The sequence below is a fragment of the Symphalangus syndactylus genome, chromosome 12 (assembly GCF_028878055.3).
Source record: "Symphalangus syndactylus isolate Jambi chromosome 12, NHGRI_mSymSyn1-v2.1_pri, whole genome shotgun sequence".
NCBI lineage: Eukaryota > Metazoa > Chordata > Mammalia > Primates > Hylobatidae > Symphalangus > Symphalangus syndactylus.
In genome coordinates, this window is record NC_072441.2 from 130,686,834 (window position 1) to 130,711,293 (window position 24,460).

The 24,460-nt window shown below is 42.9% G+C and overlaps 1 protein-coding gene across 11 annotated transcripts in view; it reads left to right on the plus strand.

Annotated features, from left to right (window-relative positions):
- STIL (STIL centriolar assembly protein) overlaps window positions 1–24,460 on the plus strand; it is an 86,881-nt gene that overhangs the window by 16,195 nt on the left and 46,226 nt on the right. For 2 of the 11 annotated variants that reach the window (XM_063627419.1, XM_063627420.1), the window contains exons 1-9: window positions 4,760–5,791; window positions 5,881–5,980; window positions 10,128–10,214; window positions 14,723–14,830; window positions 17,375–17,487; window positions 17,966–18,153; window positions 19,549–19,591; window positions 19,733–19,796; window positions 24,188–24,271. In XM_063627419.1, coding sequence (XP_063483489.1) covers window positions 10,171–10,214; window positions 14,723–14,830; window positions 17,375–17,487; window positions 17,966–18,153; window positions 19,549–19,591; window positions 19,733–19,796; window positions 24,188–24,271 — 644 coding nt within the window. In that variant the 5' untranslated portion in view covers window positions 4,760–5,791; window positions 5,881–5,980; window positions 10,128–10,170. Of the gene's footprint in view, window positions 1–4,759; window positions 5,792–5,880; window positions 5,981–10,127; window positions 10,215–14,722; window positions 14,831–17,374; window positions 17,488–17,965; window positions 18,154–19,548; window positions 19,797–24,187; window positions 24,272–24,460 lie in introns of those variants that run through there. The other 9 variants (XM_063627415.1, XM_063627416.1, XM_063627417.1 and 6 more) reach the window with 7 other exon arrangements.

A 24,460-nucleotide genomic window follows, 5' to 3' on the forward strand; every position in this document is an offset into this window, starting at 1 on the left:
CACTGTCTCTAAAAAACAAAAAAAGGAAACAAAGAAGTGTACCTACTATCAGCATGACTATTTTTTTTTTTTTTTTTTTTTTTTTTTTTTTGAGACAGAGTCTCGCTCTGTCGCCCGGCTGGAGTGCAGTGGCGCAATCTCGGCTCACTGCAAGCTCCGCCTCCCGGGTTCACGCCATTCTCCTGCCTCAGCCTCCGAGTAGCTGGGACTACAGGCGCCCGCCACCGCGCCCGGCTAATTTTTTTGTATTTTTTAGTAGAGACGGGGTTTCACCGTGGTCTCGATCTCCTGACCTCGTGATCCGCCCGCCTCGGCCTCCCAAAGTGCTGGGATTACAAGCGTGAGCCACCGCGCCCGGCCTCAGCATGACTATTGAAGTAGGCTTGATGACCCACCTGAAGTAGTTTGTCAGGTTTTCCCATTGTAAAGTCACTTTCCTCCCTCTGCCTTTCTCCCCCAACCCAATACTATACACTTTGAAGAAATGTCATTATGTGCAGCCCACACCTAAGGAGTGCGGGGTTATGTGTTATGCTCACCCCTTCCTTTTTGTCTAACTCATACTACATTTCTCTTTCTAATATCAAAGTAGTTTTAAAGAAAATCATAACTCATGAGAAGCCGACACAGAGTTCCTTTCTTTTACATGCTAAATTCAATCTGGAATCAAATCATATTGATTATTCCTTCAAAATATATCCAGAATACAATAACTTCTCACCACCTCCATTGCTACCATTCTGGTCCAAGCCACCATCAATCTCTCTTCTAAGTTATTGCAGCAGTTTTTTAACTGGTCTCCTTGCATCTCCGCCCTTGCCCCAAACAGTCTATTCTCAATATAGCAATCAATGGTCCTTTTAAAACCTAAAATCATAGCCTCACCCAGGCGCAGTGGCTCACGCCTGTAATCCCAGCACTTTGGGAGGCCGAGGCGGGAGGGTTGCCTGAGGTCAGGAGTTTGAGACCAGCTGGGCCTATATGGTGAAAATCTGTCCCTACCAAAAATACAAAAATTAGCTGGGCGTGATGGCAGGGGCCTGTATTCCCAGCTGCTCGGGAGGCTGAGGCACGAGAAATGCTTGAACCTGGGAGGCGGAGGTTGCAGTGAGCCTAGATGGCGCCACTGCACTCCAGCCTGGGTAACAGAGGGAGACTCCATCTCAAAAAACAAAACAAAAAACAAAACAAACAAAAACCTAAAATCAGATTATGTCAGTCCTGTATATAAAATCTTCCAGGCTGGGGGTGGTGGCTCACGCCTGTAATCCCAGCACTTTAGGAGGCCGAGGCAGACGAATCACGAGGTCAGAAGTTCGAGACCAGCCTGGCCAACATGGTGAAACGCTGTCTCTACTAAAAATACAAAAAATGAGCTGGGCGTAGTGGCGGGTGCCTGTAATCCCAGCTACTCGGAGGCTGAGGCAGGGTTCATCACTTGAACCCAGGAGTCGTAGGTTGCAGTGAGCTGAGATCACACCACTGTACTTCAGCCCCAGCGCCAGAGTGAGATTCTGTTTCAAAAAAAAAAAAAAAAATCTTCCAAAGGCTTCCCATGTAACTCAGGGCCTTTGCACTTCATGTACCCAATGGCAGTCATTGAGATGTGTCAATGATCTCAATGACTTAGATCTCTTTCCAGAAAGAACTTTCCAATCAGCTGCAAAGACTGCAGTTGCCTGACAGCCTCCTGCCGTGGCCTTTGGAATCTGCCTTAGCTTTGGTGCTTGTTCTTTCTTGGAAGCCTCGGGCAATGACTAGGCACAGCAAGAATTCTAGGGCCTAGCCATTTCTGCCTAATGTGGGACTCCTCTAATGGGCAGTCTTTGCTCTGGAGCTCCTCATTGGGCTGGCCAACAGTTTGTCAGACATGCATGGCTGTCTGAGGCCCTTCCTGTTCTCACACTAGAGCTCAGGAACTGACCATCATGCCCCTTAAAATTTGCACCCTAGATGCCAAGAATTTTTTCAGGAAAGCAGAGAATGATGCTCTACAGAGCACAAATTTCTTTCTTTCTTTTTTGTTTTTTTTTCTGGAGATGTAGTCCCACTCTGTTGCCCAGGCTGGAGTGCAGTGTTGTGATTTCGGCTCACTGCAACCTCTGCCTCCCAAATTCAAGTGATTCTCCTGCCTCAGCCTCCCTAGTAGTCGGGATTACAGGTGCCCACCACTACGCCCAGCTAATTTCTGTATTTTTAGTAGAGACGGTGTTTCACCATGTTGGTCAGGCTGGTCTTGAACTCCTGACCTCAGGTGATCCACCCGCTTCAGCCTCCCAAAGTGCTGGGATTACAGGCGTGAGCCACTGCACTTGGTCTTAGAGCACATATTTCTTTGCTAGTTTGATACATTTTTCAGAATAGTGTTTTCACTCTCTTAAAAGGGTAGCTGCTTATTCTGACCAGAGCAGCCTACAAATACAGCTCAGACTTTAAGATATTTCCATATTGCTCAGGAAACTAACAAAAGTGGAGTGTTGAGCAAAATAAGTGACATTTCATATCCTGTCTCTGCACTAACTAGCTGTGGGATCTTAACACATTTCATCTCTTGTTAAATAGGGATAACACTTCTCTACTTTGACTGTTAGGAGAATAATATCAGACACTGGTGGAGAAAGCACTATTACCACATTAGCTGTGGAAATCATTATAAATTATCAAAGGAATATTAATACAATATAAACAGCCTTCCCTCTGTATCCATGGGGGATTGGTTCCAGGAACCCTAGGGATACCAAATTTGGCCCACAGATACTCAAGTCTTTTATATAAAATGGCATAGTATTTGCATATAACCAATGTACAGTCATCCTTATACTTTAAATCATCTTAAAACAAAAATTAGTTGGGCATGGTGGCATGTGCCTGTAGTCTCAGTTTCTAGGGAGGCTGACGTGGAGGATCACTTCAGCCAGAAGCTGAGTCTGTGGTGACAGAGTGAGACCCTGTCTCAAAAAAAAAAATCATCTCTAGACTACTTATAATAACTAATTGTATAATACCTAACACATTGTATAATACCTAATACAGTGTACATGCTATATAAAAAGTAGTTATAGGGTTTTTTTTTTGTTTTTTTTTTTTGAGATGGAGTTTCACTCTTGTCACCCAGGTTGGAGTGCAATGGCGCAATCTCGGGGCTCACCGCAAACTCCGCCTCCCGGGTTCAAGCGATTCTCCTGCCTCAGCCTGCCTAGTAGCTGGGATTACAGGCATGTGCCACCACGCCTGGCTAATTTTGTATTTTTAGTAGAGATGGGGTTTCTCCATGTTGGTCAGGCTGGTCTTGAATTCCTGACCTCAGGTGATCCGCCCGCCTCGGCCTCCCAAAGTGCTGAGATTACAGTCATGAGCCACCATGCCCGGTCAAAGTGGTTATAGTTTTAAATTAAATTATTTGAGAGATAGGGTCTCGCTCTGTCACCCAGGCTGGAGTGCAGTGGTACAATCATAGCTCACTGCAGCCTCAAACTCCTGGGCTCAAGCAATCCTCCCACCTAAGCCTTCCCAGTAGCTAGGGCTACAGGCCTGTACTACCACATCCCACTAATTCTTAAATTTTCTGTAGAGACAGAGTGCTGCTATATTGCCCAGGCTGGTCTTGAACTCTTGGCCTCAAGCGATCCTCCCATCTCGGCCTTGCAAAGTGTTGGGATTACAGGCAGGAGCTACCGCACCCAACATGTGTGTCTTATTTGTATTATTATTTTTGAGGCAGGGTCTTGATCTGTCACCCAGGCTGGAGTGCAATGGCACAATCTCAGTTCACCGCAACCTCTGCCTCGCCAGCTCAAGCCATCCTCCCACCTCAGCCTCCCAAGTAGTAGGACTACAGGCACATGACACCATGCCTGGCAATTTTTTTGTAGTTTTTGTAGAGATGGGGTTTTGCCATGTTGCCCAGGCTGGATTTGTATTATTTTTATTGTTGTTATTTTGTTTTTTTCCCCTCCGAATATTTCCATTTGCGGTTGGCTGAATCTGTGGACATGGAACCCACTGATAGAGGGCTGACTGTATATAAATACATAACATATCAATACTATATATAATATCAATACTAGTTGTAGAGATAGGCATATATGGTTTATAAATTTAAGTCACATTCTTTTCTTCTACTGAACGGGAATTTAACATTTTTATGTTACTTTGCTGGGGGCGGTGGCTCACTCCTGTAATCCCAGCAGTTTCGGAGGCCGAAACAGTTTCGGAGGCAGATCACTTGAGGTCAGGAGTTCCAGATCAGCCCGGCGCCCAACATGGTGAAACCTGGTCTCTACTAAAAATACAAAAACTAGCCGGCCGTGGTGGTGCTTGCCTGTAACCCCAGCTACTCCGGAGGCTGAGGCAGGAGAATTGCTTGAACCTGGAAGGCAGTGTGCAGTGAGTTGCAGTGAGCCGAGATAGCGTCACTGCATTCCAGCCTGGGCGACAGAGCAAGACCCCGTCTCAATCAATCAATAAATTAATAAATACAAATTTTGGCCCAGCGTGGTGGCTCGCGCCTGTAATCCCAGCACTTTGGGAGGCCGAGGCGGGTAGATCACCTGAGGTCAAGAGTTCAAGACCAGCTTAGCCAACGTGGTGAAACCCCGTCTCTACTAAAAAATACAAAAATTAGGCGGGGCGCGGTGGTTCACGCCTGTAATCCCAGCACTTTGGGAGGCCGAGGTTGGCAGATCACGAGGTCAGGAAATCGAGACCACCCTGGCTAACACGGTGAAACTCCGTCTCTACTAAAAATACAAAAAATTAGCCGGGCATGGTGGGCGCCTGTAGTCCCAGCTACTCGGGAGGCTGAGGCAGGAGAATGGCGTGAACCCGGGGGGCGGAGCTTGCAGTGAGCCGAGATCGCGCCACTGCACTCCAGCCTGGGCGACAGAGCGAGACTCCATCACAAAAAAAAAAAAAAAAAAAAAAATACAAAAATACAAAAATTAACCGGGCGTGGTGGTGGGTGGTGGACGCCTGTAATACCAGCTAATTGGGAGGCTGAGACAGGAGAATCGCTTGAACTCGGGAGGCGAGGTTGCGGTGAGCCGAGATCGCGCCATCGCCCTCCAGCCTGGGCGACAGAGTGAGATTCCACGTCAAAAAAAAAAAAAAAATTATGTCACTAAAACAGATGGCTTCCTAGGAAAGAAACTGCAAGAAATCTAGAAGTTGAGGATAAGTGATCACAAAAAGGAAAAATTAAAGATGTAAATTTTAGAATAAAAATTAAAAAGAAAATTGTCTTTTGTGGTTTCAGGTAAAGAGTTTGGAAACTTCTTCGGGTGTCCGCTTCCAGTCGCCGACCGATGATCGTCTTATAGAGCACTTTCGGCTTCATCTGCCACTCGCTCCTCCGTCTACCTAGCTGGGCTTTCCATTGCGCTTGCGGAAAGCCTACCCCGCCCCGGAACTTAACCGTTGACGAAATGAAAGGTTTAAATCCTCGGAACCTTGATCCTGGAGCACCGGTGGCGCCCGCAGTTCTCCAAGAAGACTTGGGATTGGTCGAGTGCGGAACCAGTGCGGGGCGCTGATTGGTTGGCACACTAATACGCAACGGCGACCGTGCGCGGCTCTCTAGCACCACCCCCGCTCCCTGACTGGCGGGGTTTCTGACCAGTCAGCAGGCGTGGCGCGGCTTTCGGTTTCGCGAGCTTGTGTTTGCCGCCTCAGTTCCCGCGACCCCAACGTCCCAGAGGCGGGGCCGGAGTCGGCGGTGGCGCGGCGGTGGCGCTCTCTGGAGCCGGCTCCCGCTCCTACCCTGCAAACAGACCTCAGCTTCGCGGAAGTTGCGGTAAGTGGATCTTTGTGCTCCTGGTTCCCCCTTGAGGGGCGGCAGCGGGGCCCAGGGAAGGTTGGTGGGTAACATTCAAAGCCCTGTAGTGGGTTCCACCCTCCAGGAGCCTGGAGCCGATGACGAGAAGGGGAGCTAGTGGGAGAAATTAAGCAATCCATGAAATCCTTGGGTATCATCTGAGCTAAGGTATGTGAAAGAGGTTTGCAGTCGATAACGTGCCATTTAAAGTTGTTTTTACGGTGGGAATTTCTTGAGGACTGAAACCTTGAATGCTCGCTCTTGCATTCCTCACAATTCCTGGCTCACAGTCTGCTACGTAGTAAGGGATCAGTTAATGTTTGAAGTTCATGGACTACTGGAAGTAAAGTGTAAACAGCAAAGTGCGAGAATGCTATGCGTGTGAGTACAGACAGTATAGTACCATCGCCACAGTGTCTGGGAGGTTTCACAGAGGAAGTGACATTCGAGTTGGATTGTGAGGGATGGCGGGGGTTTACCAGGGCATTCCAAGTTAAGGGGGGCATCCTGTGCAGATATTGAAACCGGGGCACTGCAGGTAGTTCAGTTTGACTGGAATGTAGGATGAGTGGATGGGGGTGGTTAAGGTTGGAATAATAGAGTGGGGCTGGATTGTGAAGATCCTTTATTCTGTGTATAAAGAAGAGCCATCGGCTTTTTAAAAAAATTATTTTTATTTTTATTTTTGAGACGCAGTTTCACTCTTTGGCCCAGGCTGGAGTCAAGTGGCGTGATCTCGGCTCACTGCAACCTCCGTCCCCCGGGTTCAAGCGATTCTCCTGCCTCAGCCTCCCTAGTAGCTGGGATTACAGGCACACGCTACCACGCTGGGCTGATTTTTGTATTTTTAGTAGAGACGGGGTTTCACCGTGTTGGCCGGGCTGGTCTCGAACTCCTGACTTCAGGTGATCCACCCGCCTCGGCCTCCCAAAATGCTGGGATTACAGGCATGAGCCACCGCCCCTGACATGAGCCACTGACTTTTTTTTTTTTTTTTTTTTTTTTGAGATGGAGTCTCCCTCTGTCCCCCAGGCTGGAGTGCAGTGGCGCGATCTCGGCTCACTGCAAGCTCCGCCTCCCGGGTTCACGCCATTCTCCTGCCTCAGCCTCTCCGAGTAGCTGGGACTACAGGCGCCCGCCACCACGCCCGGCTAATTTTTTGTATTTTTAGTAGAGACGGGGTTTCACCGTGGTCTCGATCTCCTGACCTCGTGATCCGCCCGCCTCGGCCTCCCAAAGTGCTGGGATTACAAGCGTGAGCCACCGCGCCCAGCCAGAGCCATTGACTTTTAAAGCAGGAGAATAATTTGATCAGATTTATATGGAAACACTCTTCTAGCAGCATTATGGGGACTTTTCCGTAAGTCTGGTGAGAGTTGATGAAGTTGGCAACTAAGGTGGTGGGTGTGGAAAGATAATTTATATGGAAGAAGGGGTGAGGATTATTTGAAGGTTTCTATTGTACACGATGATGACTTTACCTGAGAATATGTTTTGCTAGGTATAGATGTGTGGTTTTAGTTTCATTACCTTTAATTGCTTGTACAACACTGACAGAATGAAACTACCTTATGTATATTGTTTTAAAATGAGAAATCAACATTATCCATCTTTTCACCCCAATGAATAAAGGAAGAAAACACAAATAGCGCATTTTAAGACACTTCTGTTTAATGAAGAAAAAATTGGCACTTTTTATACTTTGTAGAGTTACAGTTATCCATGTGAATACTGTTATCCATGACAACCAAGTACTAAGGAAGGGTTTTAGGATTTAAAGCCTGCATTCTGTGGAAGCTGCATTAAACCTTTTAAGTCCAGATATTTCTTTTTTTTTTTTTTTTTTTTTTTTTTTTTTTTTTTTTGAGACGGAGTCTTGCTCTGTCACCCAGGCTGGAGTGCAGTGGCGCAATCTCGGCTCACTGCAAGCTCCGCCTCCCGGGTTCACGCCATTCTCCTGCCTCAGCCTCTCCGAGTAGCTGGGACTACAGGCGCCCGCCACCACGCCCGGCTAATTTTTTTGTATTTTTAGTAGAGACGGGGTTTCACCGTGGTCTCGATCTCCTGACCTCGTGATCCACCCGCCTCAGCCTCCCAAAGTGCTGGGATTACAGGCGTGAGCCACCGCGCCCGGCTAAGTCCAGATATTTCTAAGAAGGACTGTTTAGTCACTTTTTTTTTTTGAGACGGAGTCTTGCTCTGTCGCCCAGGCTGGAGGGCAGTGGCGCAATCTCCACTCACTGCAAGCTCCGCCTCCTGGGTTCACGCCATTCTCCTGCCTCAGCCTCCCGAGTAGGTGAGACTACAGGTGCCCGCCACCACAGCCCGCTAATTTTTTGTATTTTTAGTAGAGACGGGGTTTCACCGTGTTAGCCAGGATGGTCTTGATCTCCTGATCTCGTGATCCGCCCACCTCGGCCTCCCAAAGTGCTGGGATTACAGGCGTGAGCTACCGTTCCCAGCCTAGTCAACTTTATTAGAAGCACATTTTTGTCTGTCTTGAACAGGGTATGAGAGCATTTTCAACAGGATTTTCAGCCTCTGACTTTATCTAAAAAGTCTCTTCTAAATAATCTCTGCGCCTGGATTAATAATCCTTTTCTCCTTTATCTTGCTTCACACAGAGTGAGACAGAGGCTCATTCTCTTGCCCAGGCTGGAGTGCAGTGGGATGATCTCAGCTCACTGCAACCTCGCCTCCCAGGTTCAAGTGATTCTCCTGCCCCAGCCTCCTGACTAGCTGGGATTACAGGTGTGCACCACCATGCCCAGCTAATTTTTGTGTTTTTAGTAGAGACGGGGTTTCGCCATGTTGACCAGGCTGGTCTCGAACTCCTCACCTCAGGTGATCCACCGGCCTCGGCCTCCCAAAGTGGTGGGATTACAGGAATGAGCCCCAACACCCGGCCTTAGACAGTTTCTTTTTCCTGGAATTGATACAATATGTGCAGGACCTAAAGAACTCTAAGGCTTGAAAGAATATAGGACATACTGAACTCTAAAGAAAGGACTACGAGGTCTGTGTTTTGCTTTAATAATACTTAGATGGAACTGTCCAGTGGGCAGTTAGAAATATGGATTTGAAACATCTGGGCATGGTGGCTCATGCCTGTAATCCCAGCACTTTTTGAGACTAAGGCAGATGGATTGCTTTTGTCCAAGGGTTCGAGACCAGCCTGGGCAACGTGACGAAACCCCATCTCTACAAAAAATCCAAAAAAATTAGCCGAGTGCAGTGGTGAATGCCTGTGGTCCCAGCTATTCAGGAGGCTGAGGTGGGAGGATCACCTGAGCTCAGGTGGTGGAGGTTTCAGTGAGCTGAGATTGCACCACTGTACTACTTCAGCCTGTGCTACAGAGTGAGTCCCTGTCTCAAAAAAAAAAAAAGAAAAGAAAAGAAAAAAAGAAAATGGATTTGAAACTCAGAAGAGAGGTGGAGCTAAAGGTTTGCTATAGATAGGTAGGTGTAGAAGCAATGGGAGTGAAGGAGAGTACCCAGAGAGAGCATGTGGAGTTAAAAAAGAATACTGGGTTGGGCGTGGTGGCTCACACCTGTAATCCCAGCACTTTGGGAGGCCAAAGTGGGTGTATCACGAGGTCAAGAGGTTGAGAGCATCCCAGCCAACATGGTGAAACCCCGTCTCTACTAAAAATACAAAAATTAGCTGGGCATGGGGGTGTGCACCTGTAGTCTCAGCTACTCAGGAGGCTGAGGCAGGAGAATCGCTTGAACCCAGGAGGCGGAGGTTGCAGTGAGCTGAGATCGTGCCGCTGCACTCCAGCCTAGTGACAGAACAAGACTCCGTCTCAAAAAAAAAAAGAACACTGATTTTTCACTGACACAAGTCAGTTTGTGGGAATGCATGCAGTACTGTTTTTTTTCCAATGAAGATTCTTTAATGACTTCATTATAGGCCCCAAATAAATATCTAGCCCAAATCATTTTTTTCTGCTGCTTCATGGTTTTATGAGGGTTGTAAGGCTTTTGGTCAAAATCTCATACATTTGATACTACCTGCCCTACCGAGCTCACTAAGTTGATACAAAGGTTTTGGGGCAGAATCTGAGCTTTCATTAATGGATAGATATATTGGTAGATTTTGCTGCCTAGAATAAATATTAACAGTAATTTATTGGCAGAATGACTCTAACATATGAAAATGATTGGCAGAATCTACAAGCATTTAATCTTATTAATCTATAGTCACATTTCATATAAGTAATCTAATTTTGCCTGTAATTTTAATATGTGGTTAAATCATATTTTTCTTCTTTGTTTTTATCATTCATTAGTAATATTCTCTTTAATTCTTTAGGATACTGAGGATTTGAAATTAAAGAAATCATTCACCAGACATCATGGAGCCTATATATCCTCTTGCATGGCCCCAGATGAATACCAGGTATAGAAGTATATTTACAGATATTTGTCTTACAGCTGTTCACATAACTTGGGAAGGTAGGTTGGAAGAGAAAAAAGAACATAATCTTTAGAATCAGGAAATTCTAGGTTCATATCCCAGCCCTACCACTTGTTAGGTGGGTGACCTTGATCAAGTTAATTAACTAAGCCTCAGTTCTTCATCTGTAAAATGAGGATGGTAATCTCTGTCTCACAGAAGATTATTGTGTGGGGTTAAATAAGATTGCTAAACTAAAGGGTCTAGTACGTAATAGACGATCAGTAAATACTAGTTCCATTCCTCCTTCAATTATTTTCATAACATAGATCTTTATTGATGGGAAATAGTACCTGAACTTAGGAGGCTAAAAATTACATCGGTGTTTGTTTACCTTCTAGACAAGTGGGAAAGTGGTTGAGTTCCTTCCCTCTTACAAATACTAATTCCTTGATGGGAATAATTTCACATTAGGTATACCAGGTTTCCTCAGATATTCCTAAGCCTTTGTCATGTGAAGTAAGAGCTTGCCACCTGTCTCCCATTTTTCTCAGTCTGTCGTTACCATGGGGACTGGGCAAATCAGCTTGTATTGTTTGGCTCTTTGGATCATTTATTGCTCTTTTTTCCCCTAGGGAACAACAGTTAATACTGACATGTGAATTTTTTTTTCTTCCAAACTAGAATTGCATTCATGGGTCGCCTTTATTCTCTGCAATGTCTTTCTTTGTGCCAGATGTTCTTGATGAAGATAATGGGAAACATGACCCAAGGAGGCTATCATATTCCTTTTGCTTTAATTTTGGCCCTTGTGTTCTACCCCCCGCCATCTCTTATTTGAAAATTTGTCGGTGGGCAAGGTGGCTCATGCCTGTAATCCTAGCACTTTGGGAGGCTGAGGTGGGCAGATCGCTTGAGCTCAGGAGTTCAAAATCAGCCTGGGCAACATGGGGAAACCTCATGTTGACAGAAAAATTTTGTCTTCTATTCTTAGAAGGGTACAGTTGTGTAACAAGTTCAGTATATTCTGTTTTTAATTAAAAAAATTTAAATTTTTGTGGGTACATGGTGTATGTATTTATGGGGTATATGACATATTTTTATAAGGCATGCAATGTGTAATAATCACATATGGGAAATAGGGTATCCATCCCCTTAAGCGTTTATCTTTTGTGTTGCAGACAATCCAACTGTACACTTTATTATTTTTTTATTTTTATTTTTTTGGAGACAGAGTCTCACTTTGTCTCCCATGCTAGAGGGCAGTGGCGCCATCTCAGCTCACTGCAATCTCTGCTTCCTGGGTTCAAGTGATTCTCGCGTCTCAGCCACTCGAGTAGCTGGGATTACAAGTGTGCGCCACCAAGCCCAACTAACTTGTATTTTTAGTAGAGACGGGGTTTCACCATGTTGGCCAGGCTGGTCTTGAAATCCTGACCTCAAGTGATCTGCCCACCTCAGCCTCCCAAAGTGCTAGGATTATAGGTGTGAGCCACTGTGCCCAGCCTAATTATTTTTAAATGTTATTATTTATTATTTTTAAGTTGTTATTGACTATAGTCACCCTGCTGTGCTATCAAATAATAGGCCTTAATCATTCTTTCTGTTTTTTTTTTTTAAACCCATTAACTGTGTCTACCTCTCACCCAACCCCTACTACTCTTCCCAGCCTCTGGTAACCATCCTACTCTCTGTGTCCATGAGTTCCATTGTTTTGATTTTTAGATCCCACAAATAAGCAAAAACGTGAAGTTTGTATTTCTGTTCCTGGCTTATTTCACTTAACATGGTGATCTCCAGTTCTAACCGTGTTGTTGCAAATGACAGGAATTTATTCTTTTTTTTTTTCCATTGTCTTTTTTTTTTTTTTTTTTTGAGACGGAGTCTCGCTCTGTCGCTCAGGCTGGAGTGCAGTGGTGCGGTCTCAGCTCACTGCAACCTCCGCCGCCCTGATTCAAGCAATTCTCATGCCTCAGCCTCCTGAGTAACTGGGATTACAGGTGTGTGCCACCATGTCCAGCTAATTTTTTTTTTTTTTTTTTTTTGAGGTGGAGTTTTGCTCTTGTCACCCAAGCTGTAGTGGAGTGGCGTGATCTCGGCTCACTGAAACCTCTTCCCCCTGGGTTCAAGTGATTCTCGTGCCTCAGCCTCCCAAGTAGCTGGGACTAGAGGCACGTGGCACCACACCTGGCTAATTTTGTATTTTTAGTAGAGACAGGGTTTTACCACGTTGGCCAGGCTGGTCTCGAACTCCTGGCCTCAAGTGATCCTCCCACCTTGGCCTCCCGAAGTGCTGACATAGGCGTGAGCCACTGGGCCTGGCCCCGTTAGTGGTCTTTTTCTTATTGTGGTTTTCTCGTGTTATACACTCATGTAAAATGAAAAGTTTTTGATGGTACCCTATATGATTTAATATTGAAACCTTGCTTTACACTGCCCCGGCATCTTTGTTGAGGAATTATTTATAATTATGTCCTTTTGATGCTTCAGTAATTAAACTTGTGCTGTATTTTGGTATTCCAAAATACCAAATTTGGAAACACTGGAAAATAATTAAGAATCTATTCAGTTTTTTTGCTTTTCATAACTGTTGGGTATTATCTAACAATTATCTGGAAATCAGTTCAGAAAGACAGATTTTAGGCCAGGAGCCATGGCTCATGCCTATAATCCCAGTGCTTTGGGAGGCCAAGGTGGGAAGATTGCTTGAAACCATGAGCTCAAGACCAGCCTGGGGAACATAGTGGGACCCTGTGTCTACAAAAAATACAAAAGTAAACCTCACGTGGTGGTGCACATTTGTGGTCCTAGCTGCTCGATAGGCTCCCTTGAGCCCAGGAGTTTAAGGCTGCAGTGAGCTATGATTGAGCCCCTGCGCTCCAGCTTGGGCAACAGAGCAAGGTTAAGGCCCTGCTCTTTAAAAAAAAAAAAAAAAAGAAAAGAAAGATTTTAGTTTAAATTTAAATGTAAATTTATGATTTATACTCATTTTTCTGTTACTTAAAAGGGATTTTGTAGGATTGTCTTGTTATTTTTTAAAAGCTTGTGTTGGCCGGGCGCGGTGGCTCACGCTTGTAATCCCAGCACTTTGGGAGGCCGAGGCGGGCGGATCACAAGGTCAGGAGATCGAGACCACAGTGAAACCCCATCTCTACTAAAAAATACAAAAAATTAGCCGGGCGTGGTGGCGGGCGCCTGTAGTCCCAGCTACTCCGAGAGGCTGAGGCAGGAGAATGGCGTGAACCCGGGAGGTGGAGCTTGCAGTGAGCCAAGATATTGCGCCACTGCACTCCAGCCTGGGCGACAGAGTGAGACTCCGTCTCAAAAAAATAAAAAATAAAAAAATAAAAATAAATAAATAAATAAAAGCTTGTGTATATATAAATTTACATATACATAGATAAAAAAGGACAAATAAGCCAAATTTTGAGTGCCTATTCTGGTAGTAGAGTTACAAGTGAATTTTCTTTTTTAAAAAATATTTTTTGGGCCGGGCACAGTGGCTTACGCCTGTAATCCCAGCACTTTGGGAGGCTGAGGCGGGTGGATCATGAGGTCAGGAGTTTGAGACCAGCTTGGCCAACATAGTGAAACCCCATCTCTACTAAAGATACAAAAAATTACCTGCGTGTGGTGGCAGGCGCCTGTAATCCTAGCTACTTGGGAGGCTGAGGTGGGAGGATCAATTGAACCCAGAGGCGGAGGTTGCAGTGAGCTGAGATCACGCCATTGCACTCCAGCCTGGGCAACAGGGTAAGACTCCGTCTGAAAAAAAAAAAAAAGGCCAGGCGTGGTGGTTCACGCCTATAATCCCAGTACTTTGGGAGGCTGAGGCGGGCTGATCATGAGGTCAGGAGATTGAGACCATCCTGACTAATGGTGAAACCCTGTCTCTACTAAAAATACAAAAAATTAGCCAGGCATGGTGGTATGCGCCTGTAGTCCCAGCTACTTGGGAGGCTGAGGCTGGAGAATCGCTTCAACCTGGGAGGCGGAGGTTGCAGTAAGCCGAGATTGCACCACAGCACTCCAGCCTGGGTGACAGAGTGAGAATCCGTCTCAAAAAATAAAAAAGTATTTTTTGGCCAGGCACAGTGGCTAATGCCTGTAATCCTAGCACTTTGGGAGGCCGAGGCAGGTGGATGACTTGAGGTCAGGAGTTCGAGACCAGCTTGGCCCACACGGCGAAACCACATCTCTACTAAAAATACAAAAAGTAACCCGGTGTGGTGGCACACTCCTGTAATCTCAGCTACTCAGGAAGCTGAGGCAGGGGAATTGCTTGAACCCGGGAGGCAGAGGTTGCAGTGAGCTGAGATCATGCCACTGCACTCCAGCCTGGGTGATGGAGTGAGACTTTGTCTCAAAAAAAAATATATATATAAACTCTTTGAAAATTACAAAAGTAATCTGAAAATACCATCACCTTAAAGATAGTTAATTGTTTCCTACCAAATGTCTACCGAGTTTGCTATTCCTTATGCTTTAATTTTACATTGTTTTTTCAAAAGGTTTCCTTCAAGCAGGATGGTACCTTTCCACTTTCCTCCATCAAAATGTGCACTTTGGAATCCAACGCCAACTGGAGATTTCATCTACTTACATCTCAGTTACTACAGGTATAACATGTTTCTTTTTTTCAAATCAAGCCAGTATAAACAAGAGTAATACAAAGATGTATAAGGCAAAGTTGATTACTATGACCAGTTATTCATTTTTCTTTACTTTTCCTTTAGAAGCTCCCCTCAGGCAAAATTTTCCTTCTGCTGCTTCTTAACATCTGTTCCTTGTACTTTTGAGAGATAATCTTATTTTCCCAGTTTTCTGCAAATTCTGCATATTGTAGGAATTCAAAAGAGGTGAAATACAATAAAAACTGAAAGTGTTTTTTATTATGTCAGCATGGTGTCTTTGTAGAACATTGAGAAGCTTGAACCAATTTTTGAGTGGATCAGATTAGAAGGAATATAAAATCTTATGGTTACATCCAGGACCTTGACAGAAAGACAAGAAAGAAGTTTAGGTGTAAAGTAATAGAAAATAGGTCTATTGAGGTTTTGTACATAAGAGTTACTTGTTAAAAGTAGTATTCTAAGAAGGATAGATTATGGTGGGGAGGGCCTTGAGTCAGCCTAGCTTCAGGATGCTTTTCTGTAATCACACAGGTGTATACTTTAATGGTTTAAGGTGCTATAACTGGGCTGGGTGCGGTGGCTCACACCTGTAACCCCAGCACTTTGGGAGGTTGAGGCAGGAGGATTGCTTGAAGTCAGGAGTTTGAAACCAGCCTGGGCAACAAAGTGAGACCTTGTCTCAATAAAAAATTAAAATAAAAAGTAAAAAAAAAAACAAAATAAGAAAAAAAAACTGTGCAATAACTGGAGCAGACTGCCTAGGGAATCAAATCCTGATTCTACTACTTATTTATGCAACCTCAGTAAAGTAGCCAAGGATCAGTTTCCTTATTTATAAAATGATTATAATAATACCAGTTTCACAGTTCTCTTGTAGGGGTTAAATAAGACTCTGTAAAGCAATTGTCACAGTGCCTGGAATAGAAAGTATTTCATAAATGGCATCTATTATACATTATAAGGACTTAGAGAAATGTAGCAGTATTCAGATCAAAAGGAAAGAATGAAACAAGGTGTTTTGAATAAATAATTTGTAGTATTTGATGATTAAATAGAGGAACTGAAGGAAAGATACAAGTCAGAAAGTATTCAGGTTCAACACTAGTTGGCAGAGAAGGGTGGTACCATTGACAAAAATAGGGAGAGTCTTATGGAAGTTCAACTAAATAATGGTTAGTCCTGTTTTTATTTTTTTTATTGTTGTCTTTCTGTACATTTTCAGTAGTTTCCTTTGTTTTTCAAGTCTGCTTATTTTCTCTTTAGCTGTGCTTAGCTGCCATCTAACCTGTTCATTTAAGTTTGGTTGTTTTTTTTGAGATGGAGTTTTGCTCTTGTTGTCCAGGCTGGAGTACAATGGCATGATGTCGGCTCACTGCAACCTCCGCCTCCCACGTACAAGCGATTCTCCTGTCTCAGCCTCCCAAGTAGCTCGAATTACAGGCATGCGCCACCACGCCCGGCTAATTTTTTTTGCGTTTAGTAGAGATGGGGTTTCACCATGTTAGTCAGGCTGGTCACAAACTCCTGACCTCAGGTCATCCACCTGCCTCAGCCTCCCAAAGTGCTGGGATTACAGGCGTGTGCCACCACGCCCGGCCCTCATTTAGGTTTTTTAAATGTGGTGGTGTACCATATATATGAAAGGATATTTATAGTATATATGCATAGTTAATAGAATAACAATACACATTTGTGTACCTATCCCCAGTTAATTATGTAACTCATTGAATTTTTACAAATTATATTTTTTATTTCTTTAAGTTCTGTATGGCTTTTTTATTCAAATTTGCCTGGTCTTTTTTCATAGTATCTTATTCCTGGCTTATATTTTGGTTTTCCTTTTACATTTTTTAAAACATTAAATCATACTATATTTTGTATTCAATACAGTAGTTTCCCCCCTTTGTACATGGTTTCACTTTCCATGGTTTCAGTTACCCACAGTATGGTACAATAAGGTATTTTGAGAGACAGACTATATTCACACAACTTTTTTAGAGTATACTGTTAAAATTATTCTATTATTAATTGTTGTTAATCACTTACTGTGCCTAATTTATAAATTAAACTTTATCATAGATATGTATGTATAGGAAGAAACATAGTATATATAGGATTTGTTACTATCTGCGATTTCAGACATCCACTGGGGGTCTGGAACACGTCTCTTAGAGATAAGGGGGCACTACTGTAATGCTAATTATATCTGAAGCCCATACACAGTATGTAAAGAAATAGATGTGACTGTTTCAATCAAAATTTACTTACAAAAACAGGAGACCTACCTGCTGAGGTTCATAAAGTTAACAAAATGCCTGGAGAACAACTATAGTTTCAGTGTCTGTTTATTGCCATTCTAGTTTCCAAGTGGCCCTCCCTATCCCCTGCCTTTGACCCTGGGATTTCCTGACAATGATCTTTCTGTACATTTTTTAAAATGTGTGTTATAATTTAGACAGCATTTTATGGCAGGAGGTTTTTTTAAGATATGAGGTCTACCATATTCATAAAAGACTTGTTGTTTTTCAGAAATCCAAAGCTTGTGGTGACTGAAAAGACCATCCAACTTGCTTATCGTCATGCTAAGCAGAATAAAAAAAATTCATCATGCTTTTTACTTGGTTCTCTGACAGTAGATGAAGGTAATACACTTTTAAAAATGGACTAGTGCTCACGCCTGTAATCCCAGCACGTTGGGAGGCTGGAGCGGTAGGATCGCTTGAACCTAGGAGTTTAAGACCAGCTTACATAACATAGTGAGACTCCATCAGTACAAGAAAACATTTTTTAAAATTACTTGTATGACTGCAATAGACTATATTGATTCGGCCAACTATTGTATTTGCTTTGTGCTAATTTTCTTTGCTGTGTACCAAGGATATGAAGATGAGTAAAACTATTAATTACAGAGTTTACTCTCTGGTCAGATGGATCAATATATATAAGCAAGTAAGCTTAGTGTACGCTTATAAGAGTTTAGTTTACTGTAAGAGTTTAGTATTTAAGAGTTTAGTGTACTATTGGTATGAACAAAGTGCTTTGCTATAATGTAGTCTTGCTTGGTTGATTTTATGTTTTTAATTAGTATGCTATATAATAGCTGTTATTTTTGTTCTACAGATGAAGAAGGTGTAACATTGACAGTAGATCGCTTTGATCCTGGTCGAGAAGTACCTGAATGCCTAGAAATAACCCCTACTGCTTCTCTTCCTGGGGACTTTTTGATTCCATGCAAAGTTCATACTCAAGAACTTTGTTCAAGAGAAATGATAGTTCACAGTGTAGATGACTTCAGTTCAGCTTTAAAGGTGCGGTTCATTGACAACTTGATAGTTAATTCAACACAAGAATCAAACTATGTTTAGTATGCTGTATTTTAGTAAAACCATATTTGAGAATTATTCACAATAATTTGATTGAATTATTGTGAACCTAAAATCCAACTAAATGTGTTTCTGAGGGCAAAAATTCTAGGTAAGCGATATGAGTAGCCTTTCAGAAGAAGCAGTGTAACCGAGACAAGAAAGTTCAAGATGTACTTAGGATAGTGTTTAGGGTATACATTTTTGCTGAATTTGTGGGCAGTCAGACTGGAGTATTAATTTGGTCAGATTATAGAGAGGCTTGGCTGGGCGCGGTGGCTCCTGTCTGTAATCCCAACACTTTAGGAGGCTGAGGCAGGTGGATTGCTTGAGCCCGGGAGGTTGAGCCGTGATCACACCACTGCACTCCAGCCTTGGTGGGAGCAAGACCCTGTCTCAAGAAAGAAGAGCCTTGTCTGCCAGCCTAAGGAATTTGAACTTTGTCATATGGGCCATGTAGTAATTGAAGGTTCCTGAAAAAAGAAAACACTGTCAAATCAGAAATAGTTAATCTGATAGTGTAGGCTGACCGAAGTTAGAGAGAGTAGCCATTGTAGAAGTTGGGCGGGTGTGTATTACAGAGGGATGTATTAACCTATAGTGCAATGGTAGCAGTGAAACTAGGAAGGACACAGTGGGCGTGGGCAAATACAGAGGTAGAACTAACTTGACAATTTGTGTAACAAGAAAGGAATCAAAGAGGAATGGACTTTAGATTCTCTGAGACTCAATCAGAATTATTTTATGAGGCCAGGCATGGTGGCTCACGCCTGTAATCCCAGCACTTTGAGAGGCTGAGGCAGGCCAATCAGGAGGAGTTCAAGACCAGCCTGGCCAACATGATAAAACCCTGTCTCTACTAAAAATACAAAAAATTAGCTGGGTGTTATGGCACACACCTGTAATCCCAGCTACTTGGGAGAATCGCTTGAACTGGGAGGTGGAGTTTGTGGTGAGCTGAGATTGCAACACTGCACTCCAGCCAGGGCAAAAAAATGAGACTCCTTCTCAAAAAAAAAAAAAAAAAAATTATTTTATGTCCATTTTTTCCCATGTAGTAAATATTTATTGGGGGTGACTCCCCAATAAGACTGAAGTTCTGCTAGGATATCTACATTGAAAATGTGTAGTGGAGCTTGGGACAGTAAATCTTACTTGCTTTGATATAATTATTCACATAATCTTTTGGTCACATGGAATAAATGAGAACTGAAATGTAAATCAGAACTCATTTAATTAGTGCAAGGTATTATATACGTATATGTATCAGTATAAAATAAACTTTGGAGATATGGGCACATTTCAACGTTTTAAAATAATTATTTAATATTGATTTCTCAGGCTCTACAGTGCCATATATGTAGCAAAGATTCCTTGGACTGTGGTAAGCTGCTTTCCCTAAGAGTTCATATCACTTCCAGGGAGAGTTTGGACAGTGTGGAATTTGACTTGCATTGGGCAGCAGTAACTCTAGCAAATAACTTTAAATGCACACCTGTGAAGCCCATCCCCATTATTCCAACAGCTCTGGCAAGAAACTTGAGCAGTAATCTGAATATTTCTCAAGTTCAAGGGACTTATAAATATGGGTAAGTAAAAGATACATTAAACATTAGTTGCATTAGTATATTTTCAGAATGTCCATGTAATGTGAAAGAATTGTGCAGTCAGTTTATATGCCAGAGATATGGTGGCTTGGTTAATAACCAGGGAAAGTAAAAAATGAAGTGGTTTATTTTTGTTGAATATGAAGTTTTCTTTAAGTTGTGCCACCACCTACAAAAAATTGGTGGTAGGGCCTGGTGCAGTGGCTCACACCTGTAATCCCAGTACTTTGGGAGGCCCAGGCGGGCAGATCACCTGAGGTCAGGAGTTCAAGATCAGTCTGGCCAACATGGTGAAACCCCGTCTCTACTAAAAATATAAAAATTAGCTGAACATGGTGGTGCATGCCTGTAGTCCCAGCTACTCGGGAGGTTGAGGCAGGAGGATCACTTGAACCTGGGAGGTGGAGGTTGCAATGAGCTGAGATTGCACCACTGCACTCTAGCCTGGGCAACAGAGACTCCGTTTCAAAAAAAAGACAAAACTGAATGGCCATAAAGTATAATGTCTGGATAACTCAGTTCTTTTTTTGAGATGGTGTCTTGTTCTGTCACCCAGACTGGAGTGCAGTGGTGGGATCTTGGCTCACTGTAACCTCCACCTCCCTGGTTCAAGCAATCCTCCCACCTCAGCCTCCCGAGTAGCTGTGATTACAGGTGCATGCCACTACACCGACTAATTTTTGTATTTTTAGTAGAGATGAGGTTTCACCATGTTGGCCAGGCTGGACTTGAACTCCAGACCTCAGGTGATCCTCCTGCCTCCGCCTCCTAAAGTGCTGAGATTACAGGGGTGAGCCACCATGCCCAGCCCCAGAGACCTCAGTTCTAAGAAAAAAAAAGTTGGTGATAAAAATTACATTAAAATTGGAGGCTGAAGCGGGTGAATCACGAGGTCAGGAGTTCGAGACTAGCCTCACCAACATGGTGAAACTCCATCTCTACTAAAAAAAAACAACAAAAAAAAGCTGGGCATGGTGGCACGTGCCTATAATTCCAGCTACTCAGGAGGCTGAGGCAGGAGAATCGCTTGAACCTGGGAGGCGGAGGTTGCAGTGAGCTGAGATCACACCATTGCACTCCAGTGTGGGCGGCAGAGCGAGACTCTGTCTCAAAAAAAACCAAAAAACAAACAAAAAACAAATTGGTTGATAATTTATTATTTGAAAATGTAAGAAGAAATTATGTTCTATATTGTATATTCTGTATTATTCTTCGTATTTTATTTAGGTTTTAGGCCTTTTTTTTTCTTGACTATAACCTGACTAATTATGAACCCAAGGGAGGCTAGATAATTTATTTATAGTATGAGGTTTTAACTGTGAATAATGAGCATTGCAGATAGAGAAAGGAGATAATTAAATAAAAAGTTACAGTACTCTTGCTTACCAGATTGCCAGCTACTTGAGGGTGGAGTTTCCTCACAGAGCTAGAGTAGAATCCTCTCCAGCTTCCTATCTCCACTCTTAATTTTTTAGGAAATATAAGCCAAAATGCATGCTTTCTAATCCTCAGCAAGGCTGCTTCCCTGAATCTTCATCTATTATCTTTATCTATTATCTACAAAACTAGATTAGACAATATAAGCACTCTACTTTAAAGTTTGACCAGAGACTGCTCCAAGTATTACACTTCTGGCTTCCTTTCCCAGTGACTCCACCCTAGTTCCTGTTAGGCCTTTCAATCTAAAAATATTTGCCAAAGTACACTCAATTCCAAGTCTTATTCTCTAAAAATACCTCTTCAGAACCAGATTCTGACCAGAGCTGTGCTTTCTGATTGGAGTAGCCCAAAGGAAAAATTGTTGGTATATTCCAAAATCATGGAGTGGTCAAAAGTGAGCAAAAATTGTTTGAGTTAAATGAAACATTTAATTCTCTTAATTAATAAAGTATTTCTCAAGTGGAACATGGAATTTTTTGTTTAAATTAACAAAAAAATTAATTTGTTTTCCTTAGTACCCATGCCCATTTACTTGTATAGCATGAATTTACCTTTCTTGGAATTATCCATCTGTGACTGCTGGGCATGCTGGTAATAACCAGGATGTTCAGTATTCTGTCAATCACCTATTCTTGCCACTTCCTATCTAGAATCGTCTATTAAATTGGTGACATTTGCCATGCCAGGTGCATTGACACAAACCTGTAATCCCAGCTGCTTGGGAGAGTGAGGCAGGAGGATGGCTTGAGCTTAGAATTTCAAGGCTGCAGTAAGCTACAATAGTGCCTGTGAATAGCCACTGCTCTCCAGCTAGGACAATGTAGTGAGACCCCATCATTAAAAAAAATTTGACATCTGCCCTTTATACACCCTAATATTTACTAGGGCCCATTATGGAATAGGTATTATGTTAGACATTGGAAATAAATAGATTAAAAACTATACTTCCTATCCATTGAATATGTTGACATGTAAACATGAATGGAGGTTTATATACAGTGCTGGGAAAGTAGGGGGAGGGATGTCCAAAATTGCCTGGGGAAATCATGGAAAGCCTGAACTAATTCTTTTTTTTTTTTTTTTGAGATGGAGTCTCGCTCTGTTGCCAGGCTGGAGTGCAGTGGTGCGATCTCAGCTCACTGCAGCAACCTCCACCTCCTGGGTTCAAGTGATTCTTCTGCCTCAGCCTCCCACGTAGCTGGGATTACAGGCGCCCGCCACCATGCCTGGCTAATTTTTGTATTTTTAGTAGAGATGGGGTATCACCATCTTGGCCAGGCTTGTCTTGAACTCCTGACCTCATGATCCACCCGCCTCAGCCTTCCAAAGTGTTGGGATTACAGGCGTGAGCCACTCGGCCTGGCGAGCCTGAACTAATTCTTTTAAGGAGTAGAAATTTATCAGATGGGCAAGACATGACGGAGAACTTTCAAAGCAGCTGTGTCATTGTTGATATGTAAATCTTACGCCAACTCAGGCTCTTAATATTCTTGTCACAAGACCTGACAAATGTATTGTCTTTGTGTTTTAGTGTTTTTTTTTTTTTTTTTTTAAAGGGGACAACAGATTTATTTTTTTTATTTTTATTTTATTTTATTTTTTTTTTGAGATGGAGTCTCGCTCTGTCACCCAGGCTGGAGTGCAGTGGCGCGATCTCGGCTCACTGCAAGCTCCGCCTCCCGGGTTCACGCCATTCTCCTGCCTCAGCCTCTCCGAGTAGCTGGGACTACAGGCACCCGCCACCACGCCCGGCTAATTTTTTGTATTTTTAGTAGAAACGGGGTTTCACCGTGGTCTCGATCTCCTGACCTCGTGATCCGCCCGCCTCGGCCTCCCAAAGTGCTGGGATTACAAGCGTGAGCCACCGCGCCTGGCCTTGTGTTTTAGTGTTATTAGAGCAATAAAATATATCATCAGTGGTACTACCAAGGCTTTATATCACTAATGGCATTGTTTTTGTTTTCTGTTTTTGAGACGGAGTCTCACTCTGTCGCCCAGGCTGAAGTGCAGTGGTGCGGTCTGGGCTCACTGCAACCTCTGCTTCCTGGGTTCAAGTGATTCATTCTCCTGCCTCAGCCTCCTGAGTAGCTGGGATTACAGGCGTGTGCCACAATGCCTGGCTAATTTTTTTTTGTATTTTCAGTAGAGATGGAGTTTTGCCATGTTGGCCATGCTGGTCTCGAACTCCTCACCTCAAGTGATCTGCCCACCTCGGCCTCCCGAAGTGCTGGGATTACAGTAAGCGTGAGCCACCATGCCTGGCCCACTAATGGCATTGTTTTCGAAGAAAGACATAACAATAAAATTAACCATTCTACTTTGGTTTTTTGTATTCTTATAACTTGCTGTCAATAATAAATATAATAAAATATAAATATAGTATAATGTCCTTTTAGGAAAGAGTGAGCTTTTGGGTTTTATGATGGTTCCAAAGTCCTTTGACAGTGGTTGGAGGAATATGGCACAGGAAGGTTGATTATACCTCTCCTAATTCAGTCTCCTTGACTTAGAAGTCACATCTGTTGCAGTCTTGTCAAGTCACTTGGATGCATGAACATTTTCCAGTAATAGGGAATTCAGTTCTTCCAAGGAAACCTATTTGGTTCTGAAATTGCCTACCTTAATGTTAACACTCTTGATTAAAGTAAATTGTTAGTAAAGTTATAGAGCAAAACTTTTAAAAAAGGTGTATAATCTTCAATGTCTTTTAATTGATAGATGGAAGTTTTAAGGTATTAAATCTCTTTAATCTCTTCCTCTTAACCAGAGTCTTTTTACTGAGTCAGTAAAAAGTTTCTGTTTCTTTTGTGTGTGCAACACAATGTTCATTTGAATTATCTCCCCTTTCTAAAGTGTGCTTCAGCATTTAGATTATGTCTTTTAGGTAAAAAATACATAATTTCAGTTATTTTCACAGAATGTCTTCTGTTTAGATATCTTACGATGGATGAAACACGCAAATTGTTACTTTTGTTGGAATCTGATCCCAAGGTTTATTCTCTACCATTGGTGGGAATGTAAGTATTACATTATTTATGAAAACCTTATCAGCCAAATGTTCAAATGTATATGATAAGCATGTGACTCAGTTGTACTATAAATATTTAGATCATTTTATAAAGCCACAAAGGTAAGTGGTTGTCGAGTTTTCTTATTTAACTAGTAGAATCAGCTAAAATAAGATTTTACCCAATCTTTTTTTTTTT